Source organism: Rhinoraja longicauda, chromosome 4, assembly GCF_053455715.1.
Source record: "Rhinoraja longicauda isolate Sanriku21f chromosome 4, sRhiLon1.1, whole genome shotgun sequence".
Taxonomy (NCBI): Eukaryota; Metazoa; Chordata; class Chondrichthyes; order Rajiformes; family Arhynchobatidae; genus Rhinoraja; species Rhinoraja longicauda.
This window is the reverse complement of record NC_135956.1, coordinates 17,972,787-18,000,679: the sequence shown is the minus strand read 5'-3', so window position 1 is coordinate 18,000,679 and position 27,893 is coordinate 17,972,787. Positions and strand designations below refer to the sequence as shown.

The 27,893-nt window shown below is 42.5% G+C and overlaps 1 protein-coding gene across 2 annotated transcripts in view; it reads right to left on the bottom strand.

Annotated features, from left to right (window-relative positions):
* The window catches only part of lpin2 (lipin 2), a 94,811-nt gene extending 67,120 nt beyond the window's left edge, over positions 1-27,691 (bottom strand). Inside the window, exon 1 of one of the 2 annotated variants that reach the window (XM_078397282.1) lies at positions 27,574-27,691. Coding sequence is in view for 1 of the 2 variants with exons in the window: in XM_078397281.1 (XP_078253407.1) it covers positions 10,868-10,954 (87 nt within the window). In the remaining variant the exon portion in view is untranslated. Of the gene's footprint in view, positions 1-10,867; positions 11,008-27,573 lie in introns of those variants that run through there. The other variant, XM_078397281.1, reaches the window with a different exon arrangement.
* Positions 27,692-27,893: the final 202 nt, after the last annotated feature.

Below are 27,893 nucleotides of genomic sequence, written 5' to 3'. Positions count from 1 at the left end.
TACCTGAAATTGGAAAAATCAAGGTTCACAACATTGTGTTGTAAAGGTCATAAGTGATAGGAGCAGAATTAGGCCATTTGGCCCATCAAGTCTACTCCGCCATTCAATCATGGCTGATTTATCTCTCCCTCCAAACCCCATTCTCCTGCCTTCTCCCCATAACACCTGACACTAATCACGAATCTAACTATCTCTACCTTAACTATCCAAGTAGAAAATAGGATATTGTTCCTCCAATTTGCAAATGGTATGCCCACAGCAGGGGAGAGCAGAGGGTGAAGATGGGTCTTGATACAAAACATCGATGCTGCCTGACCTGCGGAGTTACTTCAGCGCTTTGTGTCCGTTTGAGGATAGACAGGTCTATTTGGATGCAAGGAGAGTTAAAATGACTGACAAGTCACTGACAGGTCTCGTACACATTTAGAGGGGCAAAGACAAAACTGAACAAAGCTGGCAAAGTCAACAGTAGATAGACAAAATTGTGGAGTAAAGCAGTGGGTCAGGCAGCATCTCTGGAGAAAAGGAATAGGTGATGTTTCAGATTGGAACCCATCTTCAGACTGGTCTTCAAAAAGTCAACAGTATTCCACTCAAAACCCTTCTTCAAAGATTCTTGAGAAACAACTCGGAATGAACGTCAGTGTCAATCAGACGCCAGCTGAGAATATCAGATTAAACATTTCTCACTCTGCCCTTATCGTGTTTTAAAGAGCTCCAGAAAGCCACTTGCTGAGTCATGTCCAAAACTACTACTTCATCTCGCAATAGGCTACAATAAACTCGCAAATTATTTGTGAAACCATCTCCAGTGAGGTAGTTTCCTGATCACTGCCGAAAGGACTCCAGTTAATGTTCCAAAGTCAGCCTAGACACATTCAGCTTCTGACCTGATCTATTTATGCAGAGTTAATCCCCTCATTAAATCACCAAAAACCTCCCTGCATTAATAAGACGAACACACATGCACCTGAAATTAAGTGAGAAGGATTTCATTTATAAAAATCTCTACAATATTGAACTAAAGGAATATGATGTCACATTTATCAGACACAGTTTTCCATTACCTGTGGCATCGTGGCAGTAATCAAGATCTCACGTGCCATTTGAAAATCACCTTGCACCAAAAGGACCATCTGCGGTAAGTGTTTATTAGATGTGTATCATGCAATTACAGTAGCATCAAGCTGTTCCATCTAACTCGAGGCAGAGTCTCACTGAATACCCATGACCTGAGAGCTACACACAGTTCCAATGCCATCTTTAAATTCGCTGACAATACAACTGTTGTTGCACGAATAACGGATAAAGAGAGTCAGAGCACAGGAGAGGGGGGCAGCTCATCTAGTTGAGTGGTGCCAGGACCATATTCTTGCTCTCAACGTTTGGAAGACCAAGCTGCCGATTCCCAACTTCAGGAAGGGAAAGTCACGGGACCATTCACCTTCCTTCATTTGTTGGACAGCCACAAGTCGGCAGATTCAAGTTCCTGGGCATGCACACATCTGATGACCTGTTCCGAACCCAGTACATTAACGCAATTGCAAATAAAGCTCATCAGCACCTCTACTTCCTTAGATGTTTGAGGAGGTTCGGCATGTCTACTTATTGACCTTCCACAAGTGTACAGCGGAGAGCATACAGACTTGTGGCCACACGGCTTGGTTCTGCAATTCAAATACTTGAGAATGGAGGTGGTTGCAGAAAGTGGACATTGTCCAGTCCACAGATATTGACCTCCCTTATCATCGAAGGAAACTACAGGAAGCACTGCCTGAAAGAGGCAGCTAATACCATCAGTAACCCATACAACCCTGGCCACAATCTCTTCTCACTGCTACCATTGGGAAGGTGGTACAGGAGCCTAAGAACCATTAATGATACTTTATTGCCACATGTACCCAGGTACAGTGAAATTCCTTGTTTTTGCAAACAATCCAGTAAAATCATACCACAGACCTCACCTAGGCAGTACACAAAGAGTCACCACATTTCTGGTGCTGACAATGTTATAAAACCATTACCGTGCAAGTTCAAGAACAGCTTCTTCCCATTAACCACAGGGCTCATGAATAACCCTGCACAACCCTAACCATAACCCTCCCTCAGCAATGAACTATTACAAGTTAGATATAACTCTCAGGGCTAAAGGAATCAAGGGATATGGGTAGAAAGCAGGAACAGGGTGCTGATTTTGGATGATCAGCCATGATCATATTGAATGGCGGTGCTGGCTTGAAGGGCCTAATGGTCTCCTCCTGCACCTATTTTCCATGTTTCTATTATGGACTTTGTACTATTAAGATTGTACTATGTATTTTGGCTTGCACCATCATTGTCTGGTTTACTCAGAACTGATAATTTATTCTATAGCTAATCAGTTGTATTGTTGCATTTAATGTACCCGTGAGCTGCAGTAAGTAAAGAATGTCATTGTTCAGTGTCTGGTGCATATATGGCAATTAATGCGCACTTTCTAGATGGACAAAAGACTGCATCTGCAGTTCCTTGTTTCTAAAGGACTTTGCAAATTGTGCAGTTGACTGTTTGAGCCCAAGAAACTGCCATGTTTTTACACTTTAACCTCATTTGGGTCTCCTGGGGAAAAAAATCCAATATTCAGCTACATGCTACAATGCTCAAATAACAGTAAAAAAAACTACAGAGCTTATGTTCCTCACAAATCAACACCATTTTAAGAATCAACACTTTAACAATTTTGGTAATCAATTTTAGATACATTTTCATGCTTCATTTTCAATTCGATCGACAGCCATTCACCATTTTGTTTGGCTCCAATGCCGAAGCAAGCTTATCATGATTAGCCACAAGAGGCAAATCGAAACCACAAATGAGCAGGAAGTTACAAGTCACAGGTTAACGCTCATTGTTGCTGCCGCACTTCAAAAATATCTCTGCACGTGTCAGTTGCAGGTTGAACAGTCGGCAGTAAATCTTGGGTAGGCACAAAATGCTGAGGTAACTCAGGGGGACAGGCCGCATCTCTGGAGAGATGGAATAGGTGACGTTTCGGGTCGAGACCCTTCTTCAGACAGGGTCTCAATCCGAAACATCACCCATTCCTTTTCTCGAGATGCTGCCTGTCCCGCTGAGTTACTCCAGCATTTTGTCTACCATCGATTTAAACCAGCATCTGCAGTTCTTTCCTACACGGCAGTAAATCTTGATTAGGATACTGTCCATGTCTTATTTACATCACCATTTCCTCCCAATCTACACCTTTCACTTTCTTACTGTGACACATGCACGTTTGCTTCACACATTTTAAAAATTACTTTCGAGAATTTATTTATTCGTGTCATCACACAAGTGTTTGCCAATAGCGAGCAAATTTTAGTGCCATGCCGTTGGCCTCTGCAAGATCCTTTACAGTGCATGTGTCATGCAGCATGTCACAGCTCAGGAAATGTTCCATAGTCTGGAGGCCCCGTCCACACTCGCAGTCTACCGCATCTTCAGTGTATCCCCACTTCAGCATGTTCGATTTGCTCCTCCCCATGCCTGTCCCCAGTCTGTTGAGACTGCGCCAGGTTATCTACGGTTGGTCGGAACCTGGTGGGAGTTTCTCAGAGGGATCGATTGCCATGTGAATGTCTTCTGGAGATTTCTCTAGTCTCTCTTCCCAGAGTTTGAGCTTTCTGGACGATACACTGCAGTCCAGGGGTTGGACAGAAGAGAGGAAACTTTTGCGTGATTTCAAACGGTGAGGTAGCAAAGTGTGGTCATGTAGGGGGTGTCCTTCATCCTCTGATTGTCTGAGTCGTTCTTTTTGACTGGCTACAGCTCTTGTGATTCCAGGAGGTGCAATGCCAGAGAGTAGGTAGATGTTGTCAGTCTCGGTAGGTTTCATGCATCTACTGATGCAGCAACAGCTTGTGTTCAGCACAGGATCAATCTTCCTTGCATGAGCTGAGCACTCCCATACTGCACAGGCATCCTTTAGAGGAGGCACAAATCAATTTAAATTGGCTTCAGATACCTCAGACATTAGCTTGAGCATGAAAGTTACATCTGGGAGGGCATGGCATTGTTTGTCACGCAGATCAATCAACAACTCTGTAGCTATTAGTAAGTTTGTAGATGTCACCAAGATTGTTGGATCATGGACTGTGAGGAAAGCTGTCAAAGTATACACAAGCTAGCTAGATAGAGCTCTTAAAGATAGCGGAGTCAGGGGGTATGGGGAGAAGGCAGGAACGGGATTGAGAATGATCAGCCATGATCATATTGAATGGTGGTGCTGGCTCGAAGGGCCAAATGGCCTACTCCTGCACCTATTGTCTATACACCGGGATATGCAGTAAATTAGCTGCAGAAATGTGAGGAGACATGGCAGATGGGGTTTAATCCGAACAAGTTCAAGGTAGATGTAGTAAAGGAGGCATATGATATGCTTGTTTACATAGGTCAGGGCTTCGATAAGCTTGCTATATTTATACATCACAACCTTCCGTTTTCCATCAGTAAGCCGGTTCTAGGTCCATATGATCAAGTCGCTGTTAATCCCGTGCATCTTAATCTTCTGGATCAGCCTACCCTGGGGGCTTTATTAATTAAATATCTTGCTAAAATTCACATACACAACATCCACTTCTCTATCTTCATTAATCACCTTCGTCACTTCCTCAAAAAAACTCGATCGTTAGTAAGATTTGACCGGCCATGTACAAAATCATGTTCGAATAAATCCTATCTCAAAGAATTCTCCCCTAGGAGGTCTCTAGGGGTTTAGAATTTCCTGGATGGTCTCCATTTCCCTTCTTAAATAAAGGAACATTAGCTCCTCTCCTGTTCTCCAGGACCTCACCTGTGGCTAGAATGGGCGCCAAGATCCCGCAATCCCCTCTTTGCCTCTCTCAATAACATAGGATAAATTCCATAAGATCCTTGGGATTTATCCACCGTAATGCTATTCAACAACTCCAACACCTCCTCCTTCTCAATCTCAAACTGACCTTGCAGACCAGTATTCTAAATTTAGCATATTAATAAATAGAGTCAAGTAAAGCTCGAGTATAACAGATAGAGCAAAGAGGAACATACAGAGCACCGAATAGTTCTCAGCATTGTTGCACATCAGTTCCATAGATCATACACATAAGAGATCCTCTAGCACCTGCCAGAATGGTTCAATCCGAGAGCACTCAGAACTTGCACTTCTTCCAACCTCAGTGAAGGCAAACACTGATGAACTTTAACGCCACTTTCAATATAAAAGGACACAAAGTGTTTAGAGTTTAGCTTAGAGATACAGTGTGGAAGCAGGCCCTTCTGGCCACCGAGTCCACGCTGACCATCGAACACCCGTTCACATTAGTTTATGTTATCTCATTCTCGCATCCACTCTCTACATACTCGGGGCCTTTTTACAGAGACCAATTAATCTACAAACCCACACGTCTTTGGGATGCGGGAGGAAACCAGAGCACCTTGTGGAATCCCTCACGGTCACAAGGAGAAGGTCCAAATTCCACACGGACTGCACCAGAGGTCAGGATTGAGTCCGGGTCTTTGGCGCTGTGAGGCAGCAGCTTTACCACTGCACCACTGTGCTGGACTAAAGAAGGGCTCCGACCCCAAATATCACCTAACCATGTTCTCCAGGGATGCTTCTTCAGCCACTGAGTTACTCCAACACTTTGTGTCCTTGTGTAAGCCAGCAAATGCAGTTCCTTGTTGCTTCACTTTCAATATGTTAGTCTGGCCTTTGGCCATTTGGGAATTAAAAAATGTTTAAAGATCGAGATCTTGAAGTTGGCATGAAGCTCACAATCTAAAGGGCAACAATGGCCCCTGCCCTCCTGAATGCTGCAAGGTTATGCACCTCCATAGTCAGGAAAAATACTCAACACTGTCTCTGAAAAGTTAGGAAGAAACTGCAAATCTGAAGATAGACAAAATGCTGGAGTACTCAGTGGGCCTGACAGCATCTCTGGGAGATGGAATGGATGACACTTTGAGTAGAGACCCTTCCACAGACTAGTCAGGGGAAAGGGAAGCGAGAGATATAGTCAGTGATATAGAAAGATATAGAACAAATGAATGAAATATATGCGAAAAAGTAACAATGATGAAGGAAACAGGCCATTGTAAAATCCTCTTAATCAAGTGGTAGGATAACCACACCAAGTTCAGTGTTCTTTCACAGGTCAATGTGCCCAACATAGAGGGCCGAAGTTCAGTCAGCTCCAAAGAACAGGCCAAATGAATCATGTTCTCAAAATGTCCCTGAGACGCACAATATCCCATGACTGCTCAAAGTGCAGCAGCAGCATTTGCGATGGCAACAAGAATCCAAATCCATTTGTTAGGAACACACACAAGCCCGAGTAAACACCAGAAAGTAAACAACACTTCCCAGACTACCCCATCTATCCTGTCAAAGCATTCTCCGTCCCCTTCCTGTGACAATCTGTAGGTCGTACATTAGCACCAGCCACTTCAGAAGTGGAACGGAAAGTCATCCTGAGGCACTGCCTATCAAGAATAAACCTTTAATTATGACAATAAACTAAATTAAACCTCCCCCTCGATATCAACAAGTCAAAGGAACTTTGAAAATGGAGCAAAGGTTATGTAACTACTGAATGCAAAATGCAAAAACAGTAAAACACTTTTGTTGCGTGCTAACCAGCCAGTGGAAAGACGATACATGATTACGGTCGGGCCATCTACAGTGTACATAAACATGATAAAGGAAATAATGTGAATAACGTTTAGTGCAAGATAAAGCCGGTTGTTTTCTTGACTCCATTCCGCCAAGATTGCGATCTCCTTCCTATACCATGTCTCATCATTGTTCAAGAAAGTGCCTGCGACTATGGTGTCATCTGGAACCTTGCCGATGGTTTTGAAGCACAGATCTGAATCTACGACTAGAACCTCAAGGCAGTTTTTGCTGCATCTACTGTAGCTTTTTCACATGGGGTGGATCAAATTAACTCAGACTTGACTTGTGATAATAGGAACATCAACAAGGAGGGCCGAGATGGATCAGCCACTCATCTCTTCTCGCGATTATGTTCGGCTCTTGCATTTTTGAGTTGGGCTTGGTAATCAAGATCAGTGGTATTCGTATAAGTTGTTCACCACCATTCACAACTTCCTATTGGGGTTGGACTGCAGACATCTGTTCGCCAAGGCATCACTCATTTGTACAACATAAGGTCATAAGTGATAGGAGTAGAATTCTGCCATTCGGCCCATTGTCTACTCCACCATTCAATCATGGTCGATCTATCTCTCCCTCCAAACCCCATTCTCCTGCCTTCTCCCCATAACCTCCGACACCTGCACTAATCAAAAATCTATCTATCTCTGCCTTAAAAATATCCACTGACGTGGCCTCCACAGCCTTCTGTGGCAACATACCGTCACGGCCAAAAACTCTGCACTTTGCAATGGACATTCTGAAAACATCTTGCAACTATTTAAATGAAAGAACCAAACAAACACAAATCAGAGAAACCAAACAGGAAAATCATTTATTTTTAAAATCAGATCTAAAGTTCAATGCCAGGCAAATGAACATTCAAACTAAACGCCAAAACCAATCAAGAAGTCAAAGGTCGAGTTGTGCAAATTGAAGAACGATAAGGAGTATTTACGAGAACTGGGAGTGCATAATAGGAAGCATGCTCTAAACAAAATGCAAGCGTTTTTTTGCTAGTAATAAAGAAAGTGAAAGGTTTTTAAACTGCTGCCAATAGTTCAACTTCCCCAAAGATCTCAATTGCTTACTGAAGTATGCCTCCATGAATTCTATATATTTCCTATTCAAGTGTGTCATTCAAGTGCCCATTTGGAAACTTCAGTCCACATACGGTTTAAATAGACTGTTCAATCAATTGTCTGGTGACGGGGGAAGTCTGAAAGGGACGCAGGGAGAGAAAGGGACATGGCACAGATAGATGCCAGGACATAAAAGCCAACCTTAAGCTGTTTATTTTTCTACTTGTTTCCACTTGTGCAGCAATTCCCAATGCGTTAAATTCAATTCCTAAATTGTTTTTCTGGGTATGCAAACTTGTTAGGGAAATGAATTTAGCAATATAAATGCTGGAATCGGGCTAACATCCATCTCTAGAGATTTAAATAGGAACAGTACTGTTGCAATAGTTCACCAGAATCATAAAGGTCAAAAACCATATGCTTAGTAATGGCCTTTTCTTCACCAGTACATTGTGCAGAAACAGGCGCAACAATTTTTGATTATATCAGTCACTCCATTTAGTTTAGAGATAGAGCGTGGAAACAGTCCCCACAGCTCACTGAGTATGCGCTGACCAACGTATACTAGTTACAGTGCCCTCCATAATGTTTGGGACAAAGACCCATCATTTATGTATTTGCCTCTGTACTCCACAATTTGAGATTTGTAATAGAAAAAAAATCCCATGTGGTTAAAGTGCACATTGTCAGATTTTATTAAAGGGTATTTTTATACATTTTGGTTTCACCATGTAGAAATTACAGCTGTGTTTATACATAGTCCCTCCATTTCAGGGCACCATAATGTTTGGGACACATGGCTTCACAGGTGTTTGTAATTGCTCAGGTGTGTTTAATTGCCTCCTTAATGCAGGTATAAGAGAGCTCTCAGCACCTAGTCTTTCCTCCGGTCTTTCCATCACCTTTGAAAACTTTTATTGCTGTTTATCAACATGAGGACCAAGGTTGTGCCAATGAAAGTCAAAGAAGCCATTATGAGACTGAGAAACAAGAATAAAACTGTTAGAGACATCAGTCAAACCTTCGGCTTACCAAAATTAACTGTTTGGAACATCTTTAATAACAAAGAGAGCACTGGTGAGCTTACTAATCGCAAAGGGACTGGCAGGCCAAGGAAGACCTCCACAGCTGATGACAGAAGAATTCTCTCTATAATAAAGAAAAATTCCCAAATTCTTCAGGAGTCAGGTGTGGATTTGTCAATGACCACTGTCTGTAGAAGACCATGAACAGAAATACAGAGGCTACACTGCAAGTTGCAAACCACTGGTTAGCCACAAAAATAGGATGGCCTGGTTACAGTTTGCCACGAAGTACTTAAAAGAGCAACCACAGCTGGAAAAAGGTCTTGTGGACCGATGAGATGAAGATTAACATATCAGAGTGAGGGCAAGAGCAAAGTATGGAGGAGAGAAGGAAATGCCCAAGAACCAAAGCATACCCCCTCATCTGTGAAACACGGTAGTGGGGGTGTTATGGCCTGGGCATGTATGGCTGCTGAAGGTAGTGGCTCACTTATCTTTGATGATACAACTGCTGATGGTAGTAGCATAATGAATTCTGATGTGTATAGACCTATTTGCTCGTTCAAACAAATGCCTCAAAACTCATTGGCCAGCGGTTCATTCTACAGCAAGACAATGATCCCAAACATACTGCTAAAGCAACAAATGAGTTTTCAAAGCTAAAAAATGGTCAATTCTTGAGTAGCCAAGTCAATCACCTGATCTGAACCCAATTGAACATACCTTTTATATGCTGAAGAGAAAACTGAAAGGGACTAGCCCCCAAAACAAGCATAAGCTAAAGATGGCAGAGCATCACCAGATCAATCTGACTACATCTGCAGACTCATAGCAATTCAGACAATCAAGGATACTCATTTTTGACACATAGCAATGTGCAAAAGCTAATTACATAGCAATTTTCTTCCCTAAATACCAATCTTGATGTTAAACATTTAAAACAAGTCATGATCACAACACAGAATGCTTGTGCAAATATCTGAGTTGGTTTTTTTTACATTGTAGAGCCTATGTAATATTGCTTCTGTGTTCTGTTTTGAATTTGGAACATTTGCAAGGATTCATTACATTACATGATCACTATGGATATGCAAGGAGTAAAGATTTAAAATTAGCAGGGCATGTGGCATAAATAGAGTCACACAGTGTAGATACAGGCCCTGCAGCCCAACTTGCCCGCACCGGCCAACATGTCCTATCTGCTCTAGTCCCACCTGCCTGCGTTTGGCCCATATATCCCACTAAACATGTCCTATCCATGTACCTATCTAATCTTTTCTTAAATATTGCGATACTACCTGCCTCTTCTGGCAGCTCGTTCCATACGCCTGCCACCCTTTGTGAGAAAAAGTTACCCCTCAGATTCCTGTTAAATCCGACATGAATTTGTTCCAAAAAAAATTAGAAAATGCTGCAGATGGAGTTCTTTAAAATGATAAAAGCTTAGACAGAGAAAATACTTATTGAGAGGGAGACTCCACAGTCTTAGTTATTCCACTAAAGGAGTGAAAATTGATCACACTTATTTGCCACAGAACTGCTAGTAGCTTTTATGTTGTATATTTCATTGTTCAATGTACAAACATTTTACAGCTTCACATCTGTTAAAATTAGGCTTTGTTTATACAGAGGCCGTCTCCGTGTTATTAACACCCAACCTGGACTCCCCTATGTATACTGTAAGTTCCCATAATGTTATTAAATTCAGAAGTCCATCCTACAAACTCAGGGTCATCCTACAAACGACAGAACTAGTTTCCTTTCATTCTCCATTTTTATGAATTGTTCCTTCACATCAGTCCTGCACTTTTCATTACAATAATGTGGAGGTAGATTATGACGGTGATTTTAGTGTACTTTCTGGCTTGGAAGAAAAAGCAACTTATAGATATTTGTACAAATGGAATCCATTTGTTACCCAGGGGCAGCCTGTACCATGTTAAATTGTACCCTTGTGAATTGATCTCATGAGCTTTTAAGGATTCCAACTGAACAATCGTGTTACAACCAGTTCTGAAAGTAAGCACAGATGTTTCTCACCTCCCACCTAGTTAAGGGCTTTTGCTTTAGTTATACAACTTCTCACTTACCCAGAGCCAAGATTTTCCAAAAGTGCTATCTTCACTTTTACAATCCATTTCAAACGAGGAGTTAACATTCTCCATGTACAAGTACATGTTAAAGAGTATTTCCTTGCCAAACTTTTACAAAGTCCAGCTCGTTGTAGCAGTTTCACCAATACCACTGTCTCACAGGTAGATGTCGTCCACATGCGTGGAAATCCAAGTTTACCAAATGGCCTGTTATAAAGTACCTCAATTGAAAAACAAAAAACAAGCCGCTAACCAATAGAAAACGCAAATCTGTATCAACCTCTTAACAGAAAGATAAAAGTACATGGTCAAAGTCTGCTCAGGAACTGATAGGCCAGACACGTCTCTTTCAAAAATAACATTTTACCCGACAGGAAAATTTCCAAGAGATTTATGTAAGTTTGCAAATAAATGAAATGCTTCTTAAAAATAGTACGAATAAAAAATTGTTAATGGCGTAAGTTTAGTTTAGTTGAGAGATACAGTGTGGATCAGCCCACCAAGTCCATGCCGACCAACGATCCCTGTACACCAACACTATTCTACACACAGTAGGGACAATTTACAATTATACCAAGCCAATTGACCTGTATGTCTTTGGAGTGTGGGAGGAAACCAGCACACCTGGAGAAAACCCACACAGTCACAGGGAGAATGCACAAACTCTGTACACACAGCATCCATGGACAGGATCGAACCTGGGTCTCTGGTGCTGTAAGGCAGCAACTCTACCATTGTGCCACCCCACCATGACTGGTCGTACCACTCAATACTTCCGAAAAGTAGCATTGGATTGGAGGTTTCTACAGCTCATAACAGCAACGCATTCATTGCAAACAAAATGTAATGGAAAGGAAACACTTTTAAAAGAAAGGCAGAACTTAAAACACAAAATTGGGAAATGGCAAACCAAACATTTTTAAATTCAGCAGTTAAAATTTCTCCCTCATCCATGCACTTTGGCCACGAGGGAGTTAAAAGAAATCCGTAAAGACTAAATGAACTAATTGTTTAGTTAAGCCGACCCATTCTCATTAACTTGTGCCAATGGTTAGAAATTTGTGGATTCCAGCATTGTTGTGAAATTTTAGTGCACTTTCCTAAGTGACATGTTAGTGACGGAGTGCGCCAGCACTCGAGTGGACATTTGGTCAAGTGAATCTGTAGCATATTCGACAAAAGATTATTTATTTGAACTGAAATCATGGGTCTTACTATATGGAAGTGCTTAAAGATAAAAAATATTGCCCATTTCTTTCGCTGCCTCTTGATAAATATACACGAACAATCATGAATTTAAGCCTATGGTCAAGAACCCAAGTGAGCTGCCGGAGGAGGGAGCTGAAACAGGTCCAATAACGACAGTGAAAATACATTTATAAGGAAAGGTTTAGGAGGATATGGGCCATTATTCGGCAGATGGAACTAGCATGGATGAGGCATCTTGTTCAGCATGGATGGGCGGGTTGGGTCAAAGGACATGTTTTGTTGCTGTATCCCTATGTCTCTAATCCATCATGCCAAAGCATGTCCTTCTCCCAAAAATAAATCAGTGGCTAAAATCAGGTTATTTCTCCTTTGTTATCATGTACCATATGAAAACATTAAAGAATAAAATGGCCATACAAGACAGATAGAAATGAATGCAATGTTGCAAAGGTTAAATCCAATTTGCTGCAGGATGGAACACCGATTCTATATTTTTTAGATTAAAATTCACGATTCTGCGCAGTGATTAAGGATTATATTTTAACATGTGGTTCCTCATTGGTGACCCTCGGACTATCCTTGATTGGACTTTGCTGGTTTTACCTTGCACTAAACGTTATTCCCTTATCATGTATGTAAGGGTGGCACAGTGGCGCAGCAGTAGATTTGCTGCCTTACAGCGCCAGAGACCCCGGTTCAATCCCAGCACGGGTGTTGTCTGTACGGAGTTTGTATGTTCTCCCTGTGACTGCGTGGGCTTTCTCCGGGTGCTCCGGTTTTCTCTCACACTCCAAAGACGTACAGGTTTGTAGGTTAATTGGCTTCTGTAAATTTGTAAATTGTCCTTAGTGTGTAAGATAGTGTTAGTGAGCAGGGATCGCTGGTCAGCAAGGACTCAGTGGGCCGAAGGACAAGTTTCCGTGCTGTATCTCCAAACTAAACTATACATTGTAAATGGCTCCAATTTAATGTGGGTGTGTATTATATGGTGGAAAATTACAAAGACAATTGATTATCACAACAATAAATGCTGCCTTTCGGAGTCAGGAGAGTTTCCATGCTTGATATGCCACATACTGCTTTGGGAATGCAGAAGTACTGAGAATATCGAGCTTAAAGTATGGGAAGCAAGTGATAGAATTATTACATTTGCTGAGGATAGACACAAAATGCTGGAGTAACTCAGTGGGACAGGCAGCATCTCTGGATAGAACGACTGGGTGACATTTCAGGTCGAGACCCTTCTTTCTCAAGTCTGAAGAAGGGTCTCGACTTGAAACGTCACCCATTCCTTCTACCCAGAGATGCTGTCTGTCTAGCTGAGTTACTCCAGCATTTTTTGTCTATCTTCGGTTTAAACCAGCATCTGCAGTTTCTTCCTATTACATTTACTGTGTACTGCTTCGCCTCAAAACAAGCAGCTACTGGGAAGAGATGAGTTTTGTCTTATCCAGAAGTGAAACCAATGTACTATCTGGATTATGCAGGTCAACCTTCACAAACGGACTCAAAGATGCCATGAATAGAAAAATATTCTGCCAAAGGCAGATAAGGTATCATCAATGTAGGCACTGAGAATATCCAATTGTGTTCCATATTTATCTTTTATAAAAATTTCCCAAAGATAGGGTGGGGGGAAAGAAAGATCGCATTGAAACGTACAATTTTTTGTCAGTAAAAAAAATAAAAAATAATAAATTGAGAATATGGGGTCAGGAGTCAATTGTTATATGCTCCAGGAAATGAACAATATAATTTTTATTTGATCCAGCTTTACAGGCACATTGACATAACACAACAAAATAAATATCCAATAAACAATAAGTTATCAGTTATAGTAGATAGTCAGACTATAAATGTGCAAGGCAAAATTCATAGTACAACCTATAAAAAGACTAGTGTTGTTTGTTGCTGAAGTAGGGTTGTGGTTAGGGTTGAATAGTGTGGTTCAAGAGCCTGTTGGTTTATCATAAGAAGCTGCTCTTAAACTTGGTGGTAACAGTTTCTGTTTTTTTCCGATGGTAAAAACGGGAGACTTATCTTTGTCGAGTGGTGAGCCTTTGTGATGCTCCACTGCAGATGGCAGTGAAATCTCACATACTGAATTCATTCAAAACAGTGATCAATAGATTTCCAGGCAATTGGAGAGTTAAGGGGTGTGACAACTACACTATTAAGTTATTCCCTTATCTTGCATCTATGCACTGTAAATGGATCGATTGTAATCATGAATTGTCTTTCTGCTGGTTAACTCGCAACAAAAGCTTTTCACGTGACAATAAACTAAACTGTACTAAGTGGCACAGAAATAGGAGATCACTCATGATCTTGATAGCAAGGGAGCAGGCTTGTAGAGCCTACTCATGCTTCTATTTATCACGTCCTTGAATTTTGTTATATAGTTCGTAAAAAACTCTCTGCCTAAACACTTCAGTGTACATGCATAGATCCATATGGTAATATGCAACTAGAAGAGCCCAAACTGGGCATGTAACAACATGACTAACTACCTGATGACAAACTCCAAGAAGGCTTTGATCTCATAATACATTCAATCAATATCAAAGCTTTCATTGAAAAATTATGATAGTTTCGCAGCGTTCAAAATTCACAATTAATAGCAATAATTAAATTCTTACTGACAAGTTTAAAAAATCCCTACTAACATGATCTCATCTAATTTAGGAACACTGACCAAAGATGTTGCTATTCAAAGCGTAGGAAAGAACTGCAGATGCTGATTTAAATCTAAGATAGACACAAGATGCTGGAGTAACTCAGCAGGACAGGCAGCATCTCTGGAGAGAAGGAAAGGGTGACGTTTCGGGTCGAGACCCTTCTTCAGACTGATAGAATTGGATGATAGATTTAAATCAGCATCTGCAGTTCTTTCCTACGCTTTTAACAACAACATCTGTTTCGCCAGTATTTTGTGTTTATCTTTGCTATTAAAAGCTCATCTTTGAAGCCAAGACAAAAAAAGAAAAATGAAAATGATAGTGCTTTTGCAATTTCTCCGAAACATTGTTTTTGTTTCTTTATAGGAATTTATAAAACTTTCCAGTCATTATTTCTAAAATGAAATTTAGAACACTGTCGTCTTCAACAACTGTAGAACAATCTGCAATCATAGTTTCTGAGAGTAATAAAATACCACATCTACACATAGCTAGGAAACAGTTCTGGTCAGGACTGTTCTTAAGATCCTGCAGATGCTGGAATCTTGAGCAAAACAAACACAAAGTGCCAGAGTACAGATCAGACAACACTCTGGAGAAAATGGATGTCACATTTCGGGTCTAGATCCTACTTCAGACTGGCCCAGAGTTACTCCTGCACTTTTGCTTTTATGCTCAAGATTCCATCATCTGCAGTACCTTGGACCTACATATATATTTAAATTCTGCCCTCCCTCCCTACATATAAAGTATCTGTGCACTGCTTATTCTGTGGCTCCAGGCAACAAGGCTCGAGTCTCCTTCACATTGAAAGTTTTCAATCGACATTGTAACCAGTGCAAGTCAATAAGTACAAAGATCAAAGTACCTGGAGCTTTTTGTTTGTGCAACCCAGTGTAGGGAAAACATTGCTTTGGGTGAGAATAAATTACCTTAAACTAAGGTAACTTAAATCAGTAAGAAGGGTCTCAATCCAGAACATCATCCATTCCTTCTCTCCAGAGATACTGCCTGACCCGCTGAGTTACTCCAGCATTTTGTGTCTACCTTTGATTTAAACCAGCATCTGGAGTTCTTTCCTACACCTTAAACTAAGTAATCCTAAGTAAAGCTGTCCTTCTGAACACTGTTGATCTGTTACAGACCACTGATAAATAGACAATAGACAATAGGTGCAGGAGTAGGCCATTCAGCGATCATGGCTGATCACTCTCAATCAGTACCCCGTTCCTGCCTTCTCCCCATACCCCCTCACTCCGCTATCCTTAAGAGCTCTATCCAGCTCTCTCTTGAAAGCATCCAACGAACTGGCCTCCACTGCCTTCTGAGGCAGAGAATTCCACACCTTCACCACTCTCTGACTGAAAAAGTTCTTCCTCATCTTCCTCATCTCCAATCTAAAATTAGATGACAATACTTTGGAGCTGCAGATGTGAGCAACTAAAACATTTTAATACACACTAACTTAATTCAGCTACATTCCAGAAACAATGCACTTGGGAGTACATTCAGAAAAAATAAACAAGTATCACATGGAAACAGAAAACAGCTCACTGTGGTACATTTGGGTTTTTTTCCTTTTAGATTCACTTAAATGCACTTCATTGTGTTACGTTAGCATTCCGATTGTGCAAATGACCATTAATGTGCAGTGCCAATCAAATTAAATAAAAAAATCAATGAGCCCTGTTCATGCTATAGCTAGTTTAGTTCATGTTACATTGAACAGGAGTGCATTATATACTCATTTAAAATAATTTGAGATTTTTCACTGTAATAAAAAGCATTCCTTCTTGCAGCCAACTAGAATAAACTGACCTATTAATCAGTCATAGACACAAAATGCTGGAGTAACTCAGCGGGACAGGCAGCTGGAGAGAAGGAATGGGTGACTTTTCAGGTCTAGATCTTCAGAGATGCTGCCTGTCCCGCTGAGTTACTCCAGCATTTTGTGTCTATCTTCGGTTTAAACCAGCACTATTAATCAGTCATGTAGCCTGACAGACACCTTTTCAAATGGCAACAAGATACTTAATATTAGTTTAATTTGGGGGAAATTGGCTACATATTTTTCAAGTAACAATATAAAGATATGCACAATATTATGTCTCGCATTGATAATATACTATTTTAAAATTTAAGTGTATTTCTATTAAGTCTTGCTTTCTGCAGGGAGATTCATTGGTTATCAGTGCACTCAAAGGACAAGGCTGAGCTTCCAGACAAATTTGCTCATGAATGTGGGACTTTTAAAAAATAAAAATAAAACTTCAATGAAATTTCTGCAACATACAAGTCAGGCAACAAATCCAGTTCATTTGCAGGATGCTCCATTTTGCAGGATCCCTGGTTCAGCACATTTTGTAAATTCTGCTTTTTCAAAGTTGCATTTGGTACATTAAGCTACTTCTTTAGACCAGAACCAAGGTATGTGAATAAATGGAACTGAAAAATCATGTGTCTTGAACAATGATAAATGTCTACACAATGGGTTACTAGGGCACCATAACGGTGGAGTTGCTGCCATGCAGCATCAGTGCAGCCCAACAGTACATTTGTGGCCAGCCCTGAATGAGCATCGGCTCATCTAACTACCCATTAAATGTTATAAGATTACATATCTCCACCATCCCATCTGGCAGTGCATTCCGATACCAACCACTCTCTGGGAGAAAATATTCATCCTCAAACCCCTCCAGATATCGTCCCATATTTCAAACAAAACCTTCTGGTTATAGATACCTGTGCTCAGGAGTGAGGCAGGGAGATTTGTTCACTAATTACCCAACATAAATTGTGTACATCTCAAATAAATTCACCCCTCAGCCTTCTCTACTCCAAAGAAAATAAACCCAGACCCATCCAGCCTCTTCTCATGACAGAGATGCTCCATCCCAGGTAACATCCAAGCAAACCTTCTCCACATCCTCTCTAATGTTATCACAACTTCTATAGTTGAGTGACCATGACTGTGCACAGTTCTCTACATGTGACCCAACTCTTGTTTTATATAGTTGTACTAAACCTTCCTCATTCTTATAGTTTAGTTTATTGTCAACGTGGACAGTGAGAAGCTTGTGCTGCGTGCTAACCAGTCAGCGGAAAGACAATACATAATTACAATTGAGCCATTCGCAGTGTAGAGACACGTGATAAAGGGAATAACATGAATAACATTTTGTGCAAGTTAAAGCCTGTAGTCCGATCAGGGATAGTCCAAGGGTCTCTAATGAGGTAGATAGTAGTTCAAAGCCTGTAAAGTCCGATCAAGGATAGTCCAAGGGTCTCTAATGAGGTAGATAGTAGTTCAGGACTGCTCTGTAATTGTGGTAGGATGGTTCAGTTGCCTGATAACAGCTAGGAGGTAACCATCCCTGAATTTGGAGGAGAGCGTTTTCACACCTATACCTTTTGCCTAATGGGAGAGGGGAGAGGAGGGAGTGGCCAGGGTGCGACTCGTCCTTGATTATGCTGGTGGACGTGCCGAGGCATCGCGAGGTATAAATGGAGGCAATGGAAAGGAGGTTGGTTTGTATGATGGTCTGGGCTGCGTCCACAATTCTCTGCAATTTATTGCAGTCTTGGAAGGAGCAGCATAAATAAAGCCCTCCATTTCAGACAACATCCTGGTGAATCTCTTCTGTGCTCTTTCTAGTATTACCACACACCTTTTAATAGGGTGGTGATCAGAACGACACAGAAGTTGGAGTTGGCTTGGTGTTGGGCACATACACCAAATGTGGCCCTACTAATGTATTTTACAGTAGAAACAAGAAACTGCAGATGGTGGTTTACACAAAAGGACAAAAGTGCTGGAGTAACTCAGCAGGTCAGGTAGCATCTCTGGAGAACATGGACAGGTGACATTTCGGGTCGGGACCCCTTCTTCAGACTGTTTGTATGGTGGGGGGGGGGGGGGAGTGAGCGGGGAAGAAAAGAAAGCTGGAAGAAAGGAGAGACAGGACAAACGTGGCAGGAAATGTCTTACACAGTTGCAACATGATGTTCTGACTGTTGTGCTACAAAGGCCAGCTTTGTCGATGACTATCCACCCATGCCATCATTTTCAGGGATCTATGAACTTACACCCCAAGGTGCAACTGTACATCAATGCTTCGAAGATCCCTGTTATTTACTGTACAAGTCTGAGCCAAATTGGACAGCCCAAAATGCATTACCTTGTACATGTCTGGATTGAATTACGTGACATTGCTCTGCCCAACTTTCCAGCTGATTCATATCCCTCTATATCTATTACATTTTTAAAAATAAAGGAACATTCAATCATTCCGCAGGCATTTACTGGAAACTCCAATTCATTGGAAATTTTCAACTAGTTTGACCTGCTGCAATTGCCCCCGCTCAGATTTCAGTTCCGGCATTTAACTCCAAACCTAACCGCCATGAGTACTCGTCTGCATCCCTAGTCTCAATTGTTCCAATGCTTGAACCCATATACAAAATAAAAAGCATGAAATGTATTCATGTACATTCAATAGAGAAAGCCACGTAAATTCATATAGTTCTGCAACAAAGCTGTCAAAATCTGTTTAAATACCAATGTATCTAAAAAAGGAGAATGGAAGATATATACAGCAGAAAGTAACGTTTCCTTAAACCATATTCAAAAACAATTTTTTTGTAGACTTTTTACATAAAATCAATGCTGGTTGATGGGCAAAGGACAAGGAAAGGAATTTAAAGTTCATTTGTAACTGCTGCACTCATACAGCACAGAAACAAACCCTGCAGCCCACCAAGCCATCTTATTCACACTAATCCTCCAGAGGGGGGAGGAGAGGGTGCTGCATCAATGCAGGAGAGGTTTGGGCCCAATGGGTCCACTTGGTCTAGTATACTTCTATCAGGCCTCCCTGCAACCTCTGGCAATCCAGAGAAAATTGTCCAAGTCAATTCAACCTCTCCCTGTAGCAAATACCCCCTAATCCAGGCATTATTCTGGTAAACTACCAGAATGCACTCTTTCCAAATCCAATCTTTCCTGTAATGAGCCAACCAGAACTGCAGCTCCAAATGTGTCCTAACAAAAGTCCTATACAGCCGAGATGGGAGATGAAACTCAAGCATTAAGAAACCCATGCAATCTTCAACAGCCAGGACCTATGATCAGAATTGAACCTGTTGGGCTGTTGGTATTGTGAGGCAGCAGTTCCACACGCTTCACCACATTGCAGTTCATATCTCAGGGCAAAACACATTTGCTCATCTACCCTCCCTAATCACTCAACCACATATGCTCACTCCCCATGCTGCCAGACTAAAAAACTTTGTGCCCCATGTCCTTTAAATGTTCAGATTTAAAATAGGATCACCTATATTGTCTATGCATTTAAATCAACTCTAGCCAAGAGTAAATATGTCCAATATATTTTATATCGAAACAGAAGCAGTATGTCCCTCACAATCACCTTCACGAGAAGGGTTTCCGTAAAATGGCTCAATAGTTAAAGAAATCACTTAACAGACTTTATAAAACAAAGTGAACTCTTAACATAGAGTCATAGAGTGATTCAGCGTGGAAACAGGCCCTTCAGCACAACTTGTCCACGCCAGCACGTGTCCACGTTTGGCCCATATCCCTCCAAACCTGTCCTATCCTTGTACCTGTCTAACTGTTTCTTAAACTTTGGAATAGTCCCTGCTTCATCTACCTCCTCTGGCAGTTTGTTCCATACACCCACCACCCTTTGTGTGAAAAAGTTACCCTTCAGATTCCTATTAAATCTTTCCCCTGCAACTTAAACCAATGCCCTCTAGTCCTCAATTCACCCACTCTGGGCAAGAGATTCTGTGCATCTAACCGATCTATTCCTCTCATGATTTTATACACCTCTATAAGGTTAACCTCATCCTCCCGCATTTCAAGGAACAGAGTCCCAGCCAACTCAACCTCTCCCCATAGCTCATACTCTCTAGTCTGGGCAACATTCTCATAAACCTTCTCTGTATCCTTTCCAGCTTGACAACATCTTTCCTATAACAGTGCCCAGAACTGAACACAATACTAGCGTCTTATACAACTGCAACATGACTTCCCAACTTCTATACTCTAACTGATGATGGCCAATGAGCCAAAAGCCTTTTTGTCCACCCTATCAATTTGCGACTGCACCTTCAAGGAACCATGCACCTGCACTCCGAGATCCCTCTGCTCTACAACACTCCCCAGGGACCTACAATTCACTGTGTAGATCCTGCCCATGTTAGACTTCCCAAATTGCAACACCTCACATTTCTCTGTATTAAATTTGTATCTATTAACATATCAACAATCAAAGTTTTACAGGTTATACCATAAAATTAATCTCTGGTTGTGCAGAAATTTATACATTAGCAAGCTGATTTGTTAGAAGGTGAATTAGTCATTGGTCAGAACAAGACTTGTACCTAGCTTTGATTTTAGTCTAAAAATACTTGCACAGCATGATGGTGCATCGGTAGAGTTGCTGCCTTACAGCGCCAGAGACCCAGGTTCAATTCTGACTAAGGGTGCTGCCTGCACAGAATTTGTATGTTTACCCCGTGACTACGTGGGTTTTCTCCAGGTGCTCCAGTTTCCTCCCACATTCCAAAAATTAACACATTTGTAAGTCTCTCCGTTGCCAAACACTTTAACTCCCGCTCCCATTCCCACACTGACCTTTCTGTCCTGGGCCTCCTCCATTGTCAGAGTGAGGCCCAGCACAAATTGGAGGAACAGCACCTCATATTTCACTTGGACAGCTTACACCCCAGCGGTATGAACATTGACTTCCCTAACTTCAAGTAACTAACTTCAAGCACACCTTCATATTTCTTTATCTATACGCTTCCTTATCTATGTACTGCCCACTCCCCTGACATCAGTTTGAAGAAGGATCACTGGTCGGCGTGAACACGGTGGACCGAAGGGCCTGTTTCTGCACTGTAGCTCTAAAGGAAACAAAACTAGCCCTACAATTAGCATTTTAATCTCCTCAACCAGCAAGACCGAAATACTAATATTTGCAAGACAATAAAGCAGACCTATAACCTTTATTCATTTTTGAAAGTTACTAAATAAGCACTCCGGGAAAAAAAATGGCAGAATAGAGCTAAGTGCAATACCTGGAATTTATAAATAAATGGTGACATTTCTGTGCTGTGAAAGCTGCTCAACAAACTATTTGTGGAAATGGCTATGACTGGTAAAGAACAACAGTACGATATTTAGATTTAGATATACAGCGCAGAAACAGGCCCTTCGGCCCACCGGGTCCACGCCGCCCAGCGATCCCCGCACACTAACACTATCCTACACCCACTAGGGACAATTTTTACATTTGCCCAGCCAATTAACCTACATACCTGTACGTCTTTGGAGTGTGGGAGGAAACCGAAGGTCTCGGAGAAAACCGTCGCAGGTCACGGGGAGAACATACAAACTCCGTACAGACGGCGCCCGTAGTCAGGATCGAACCTGAGTCTCCGGCGCTGCATTCGCTGTAAGGCAGCAACTCTACCGCTGCGCCACCGTGCCGCCCCGATATTGAAGCAAACACTTCCTAATCAGATGTGCAGCACTTTGGTCAACGTGGGTTGTTTTTAAATGTGCTATACAAATAAAATTGACTTGACTTGACTTGACTTCTTCTTGACATCAATGATCATGTTTCTTTCTTTCCCCATGTGATGAACATAACTCAATCCCATAAATTTGTCAAGAAAACCAAATAGTATTAGATTTATTAACTCCCATCAGTATTCCCCAGATTGACAAAACAGTTTAAATTATTGAGCGCAGTCTTGTAACAGTTAAAGGTTCCCCGCACCTTTCGGCTCAAATGGAATGACTTGCTAAAAATGCAAGCTGATAAAAGTATTGCACGGAACAAAGGTCACCAGTCTTAATTACAGGAGGCCAAACAAATAAACTTCTTAACAAATATTTTTAAGGACTGAGAAAGAAAACAGAGAGAAAGGAAGAAGTCAAATTCAATGCCAAATCCTGCACTTAAATTAAGAGGGAGAAATGAAAAGTTGGACTGAGTAAAAATTAAAAGGAGCAAGTAAAATGATTTGTATTTAAACTCTCCAATAAGTATTTTCCGTTGGCAGGTAGGGAATGCAGAGTGACTCACTGACACTACTTTAATAATTATGTATTTAATTGGGGATGGTCTAAACATCAGCATTTAAAACCTGGAATCTTAAATGAGCTCTAAAATAAATTGACCGTTAAACTAGCCATCTTCACATTTCTTAAGACAGGATTGGGATTGAAGATCACCAGCTTTTACTCCAGTTCCATGGGTTCCAACATGACTGCTAAGGTAAATGTTGGGACCTAAGCGGCCAATGTAGATGGGGCTTAACAGGATGGGCAGGTGGATAATTTGCAAGTGGTGTAATTGTTCTATTTGGATCCTGTGTGCTCCCAACGCAACTCCCCAAGACTGTTAATGCTGTCCACGTTAAGCTCTTTTTGAGCATTGTGCCAGCAATTCCCAAGTCACCAGAGATGATGCATTTCGTCACCATCCCCAACCTTCCTCAGGAGGCATTGAACACTCGTGAACCTTTTCCTCTGTCCATCCGAGAACTTTGTGCCATGGCAAAGCACGGAATATACAAACTGTCTTGGTTGCATTAGGGACATCAAGCTTTGTTTTGTTTTGCACTACATTGGGTTCTATTTTAATTTATTGGACTGTTTGGACAATAGGCGCAAGAGTAGGCCATTCTGCCCTTCGAGCCAGCACCACCATTCAATGTGATCATGGCTGATCATTCACAATCAGTACCCCGTTGGTTTTTGTTGGTTTATTATTTTTCTAGTGGATACCACATTTACAAACTTGTACTGCTGCAAGTAAGTTAATGGTTCCATTTTGGTACATATGACAATCGAACACTCTTGCTTGACTCTTGGGAGTGTGGTTCCACAGTTTGGTGTTGTACATGCAAACAACCTAACCTGCCAACTGGAATCAAATGCGGGATTAGAGTGTGATTAATTGGGCTCTTATTCTACCGCTCAGACAAGATACAGATACAATGGGTTCTTTGCAAAATAAGGTGACGGTAGGGGCACAATTCTACTTGTGTAAACATTAATGGCAAGTATTGAAATGAACAAATTCTAGGAGATTAAAGAAGCATAACAAGAGTGTTTTATGTCCCAGATAGAACAATGAAATTCTTACCTGCAGCAGCACAACAGAATATGTAAACTTGGTACAATGTAAACAATATAATAATCGAGGAAAACAAAAAAAATCATATTTAGGTGATTCTTTCTTCAGAATGTGTATACTCATCAATCACAATGATTCACATGAAACGGCTTTGCAATTGTTTTCATTGAGAGGAGTAAATTTGTCCCAAAGTGAAAATATCTGCAGATGAGAATGTAACTTGTTCTTTTCCTGAAAAGTCAGGTTACGTAAGTGGCACAACACCTCTACATTTTCAAAAGGTGGAGGAAGACACGGTAGCGCAGCGGTAGAGTTGCTGCTTTACAGCGAATGCAGCGCCGGAGACTCAGGTTCGATCCTGACTACGGGTGCTGAACTGTAAGGAGTTTGTACGTTCTCCCCGTGACCTGCGTGGGTTTTCGCCGAGATCTTCGGTTTCCTCCCACACTCCAAAGACGTACAGGTATGTAGGTTAATTGGCTGGGTAAATGTAAAAATTGTCCCTAGTGGGTGTAGGATAGTGTTAATGTACGGGGATCGCTGGGCGGCACGGACTTGGAGGGCCGAAAAGGCCTGTTTCCGGCTGTATATATATGATATGATAAATGCTGGTTTAAACCATAGACACAAAAAGCTGGATTAACTCAGCGGGTCAAACAGCATCTCTGGAGAAAATGAATAGGTGACATTTCTATTCTAAATATACCTCTACATTAACCATATGTGCACATTTGAACATCTTCAGAGCTACATTTCTAGATAATCTTTTGCCTTCGTTTTCTAATCTAAATCAAGACCCACGTGTTTGTATTCTTCTTTATACATTACAACATTGACTTCAAAAATCGTGCCCACAAACACGCAGATTTAAAAAGTTCAAGAATACAATAATTTACTTAAAGTGAAATTTCCGAGTTATGATACACATTATCACACAAACCAAAAAGATTTCTCCTTCATTGCAAAAAGAAACAAGACAACTTGACAGGTAAGTTGCAAATTAATGACACCTAAAATTTAGAAAGTAAAAAGAGACCATCACCTTAGACCAAATGTAGACACAAAATGCTGGAGTAACTCAGTGGGACAGGCAGCATCTCTGGAGAGAAGGAATGGGTGACCTTTTTGCGATCGAGACCCGTCTGAAGAAGGGTCTCGCCCCGAAACGTCACCCGTTCCGTCTTTCCAGAGATGCTGCCTGTCCCGCTGAGTTACTCCCGCATTTTGTGTCTGCCTTCGATTTAAATCAGCATCTGCAGTTCCTTCCTCCAGATCACCTTTAACCATTTCAGCCATGCCATATATAAAAACATTTATTTGTCTGCTAACCACTCTGAGGTTTTATCACATTTTATCTTAAAGTTTATTCTACCACTATATTTTACTGTTTCTTACTGTTTCTCCTTAGGACAGGAAGACATGCCTGTGTGCACCACCGTGCTTAATTGTTCAAGGTTAATATCTTGTATTTTGTGGTCATCACTTCCGAAGAGTCCACCAGGGACTATACTAGAAGACATGCCTGTGTGCACCACCGTGCTTAATTGTCCAAGGTTAATATCTTGTATTTTGTGGTCATCACTTCCTGAAGAGTCCACCAGGGACTATACTAGAAGTGTCCTAAACCCACTAGTGACAATTTGTTTTTACATTTACCAAGCCAATTAACCTACTAACCTGCACGTCTTTGGAATGTGGGAGGAAAAACGTTTTCAGAGAGTTGTGAATCTGTGGAATTCTCTGCCTCAGAAGGCAGTGGAGGCCAATTCTCTGAATGCATTCAAGAGAGAGCTGGGATAGAGCTCTTAAGGATAGCGGAGTCAGGGGGTATGGGGAGAAGGCAGGAACGGGGTACTGATTGAGAATGATCAGCCATGATCACATTGAATGGCGGTGCTGGCTCGAAGGGCCGAATGGCCTCCTCCTGCACCTATTGTCTATTGAAACCGAAGATCTCGGGGAGAACGTACAAACTCCGTGCAGACAGGAACCGTAGTCAGGGACGAACCCGGGTTTCCAGCGCTGCATTCGCCGTAAGGCAGCAACTCTACCGCTGCGCCACCTAATAAACGTCCTTAATGTCACCTTTTCGTGATCAGCCCCTCCAGGGATTACCGAATAATTACAACCTTGTCGCTTCCACTCCAGAGCCAGCACCAAACACACCAGGACCCAAATGAGTTCCCCACCGTGGCAGTAGTCGAGAAAGCACTACTGCTAGCGGTTTTTGTTTTTAGGTAAAACTATGGTTAGGAAGTAATAAGATTCCGAGACTCTTGTCAATCCTTGAGCATCGACTCAAGATCAAGATCAAGATAGCTTTATTTGTCATCCAATATTGGACGAAATTCGGTCGCTTACAGCGATGGATGGGGTCAATTTGTTAACGACCTTGTCGAACAATGTTACAAATGAGGCTCATTTAATAGTTTGGTCCAAGAAGGCGCGAATTAGGAATGGGTGCGCAGACAATGATCAGCTTCGGCACTGTTTAAATATAACATTGACTACGGCCAGGTGCCGATCCCTGCATTAATCTCAAGCACAGCGTCAGGCGAGGTGCCATTTTCATAGCACCGGCACACTGAAGGACTCCGCCACATCACGCAGGGAACACAACATGAACCGAGCACTGTTGCAGACAGCCAGATCCCACTAGAGGGGAGGCTCAGGGCGGGTGAGGTGGCACCATGCAGGAGTGTGAGGTGAAGCAACCAACTCCTTGAGCACAAACCCTGACCTTTCATCTCAAACAGCAGGGGGGGTGGGGGACAGATCAAAAGAGAAATTGGATTGAACGCTACAGCAGCAAGTAAAACCACACGTTTCCAGGCGAACTGTTGACAATATATCTGAGTAAGAAGGGGACAGAGAGAGAGGGGTTGAGAGAGAGGGGTTGAGAGAGAGGGAGAGACAGAGAGGGATTGAGAGAGAGGGAGAGAGAGAGGAGGAGAGAGCGAGGAGAGAGACGGGGGGAGATAGAGAGAGGGGAGATAGAGAGGGTGGGGGAGGTAGAGAGGGTGGGGGGTAGAGAGGGTGGGGAAGAGAGAGAGGGGGGAAAGAGAGGGGAGAAGAGAGAGGGGAGAAGAGAGAGGGGAGAAGAGAGAGGGGGAGAAGAGAGAGGGGGGGAGAAGAGAGAGGGGGGGAGAAGAGAGAGGGGGGGAGAAGAGAGAGGGGGGGAAGAGAGAGGGGGGGAAGAGAGAGGGGGAGAAGAGAGAGGGGGGGAGAAGAGAGAGGGGGGGAGAAGAGAGAGGGGGGGAGAAGAGAGAGGGGGGGAGAAGAGAGAGGGGGGGAGAAGAGAGAGGGGGGGAGAAGAGAGAGGGGGGGAGAAGAGAGAGGGGGGAGAAGAGAGAGGGGGAGAAGAGAGAGGGGGGAGAAGAGAGAGGGGGGAGAAGAGAGAGGGGGGAGAAGAGAGAGGGGGGAGAAGAGAGAGGGGGGAGAAGAGAGAGGGGGGGGAGAAGAGAGAGGGGGGGAGAAGAGAGAGGGGGGGAGAAGAGAGAGGGGGAGAAGAGAGAGGGGGGAAGGGAGAGGGGGAAAGAGGGAGAGAGAGGAGGGGAGGGAGGGAGAGAGGAGGGGGGACCGTTAATCCACCAGCAGCAATAAGCAAAGGTCCGGCAGATGGTGTGGGGACCTCCTTTACCTTGGTTGCACCACCGCGAGGTGCTGGTGGTTCATTCACAGCGTCCAGCAGCCACAAGCGAGCCCAGATACAGTCCCAGATCCAGACCAAACCCCAAGCGCTGTCTCTCTCGCTCTGCCTCATGTGACGGGGCCGCGCCCCCGACGCGCGCTCCCGTCCGTCCCCCCAGTGCGCGCTCCCGCTCCCGCTCCCCACGAGTGCGCGCCCGTGCTCTGCAACAGCTCTGCTCTGGGAGCCGCTGTGCACGGCTAAAGTCCACTGCACGCTGTGTGTTTAATCTGCAGGGGGGGGGGGGGGGGGGGGGCGCTTGTTTGCATCTG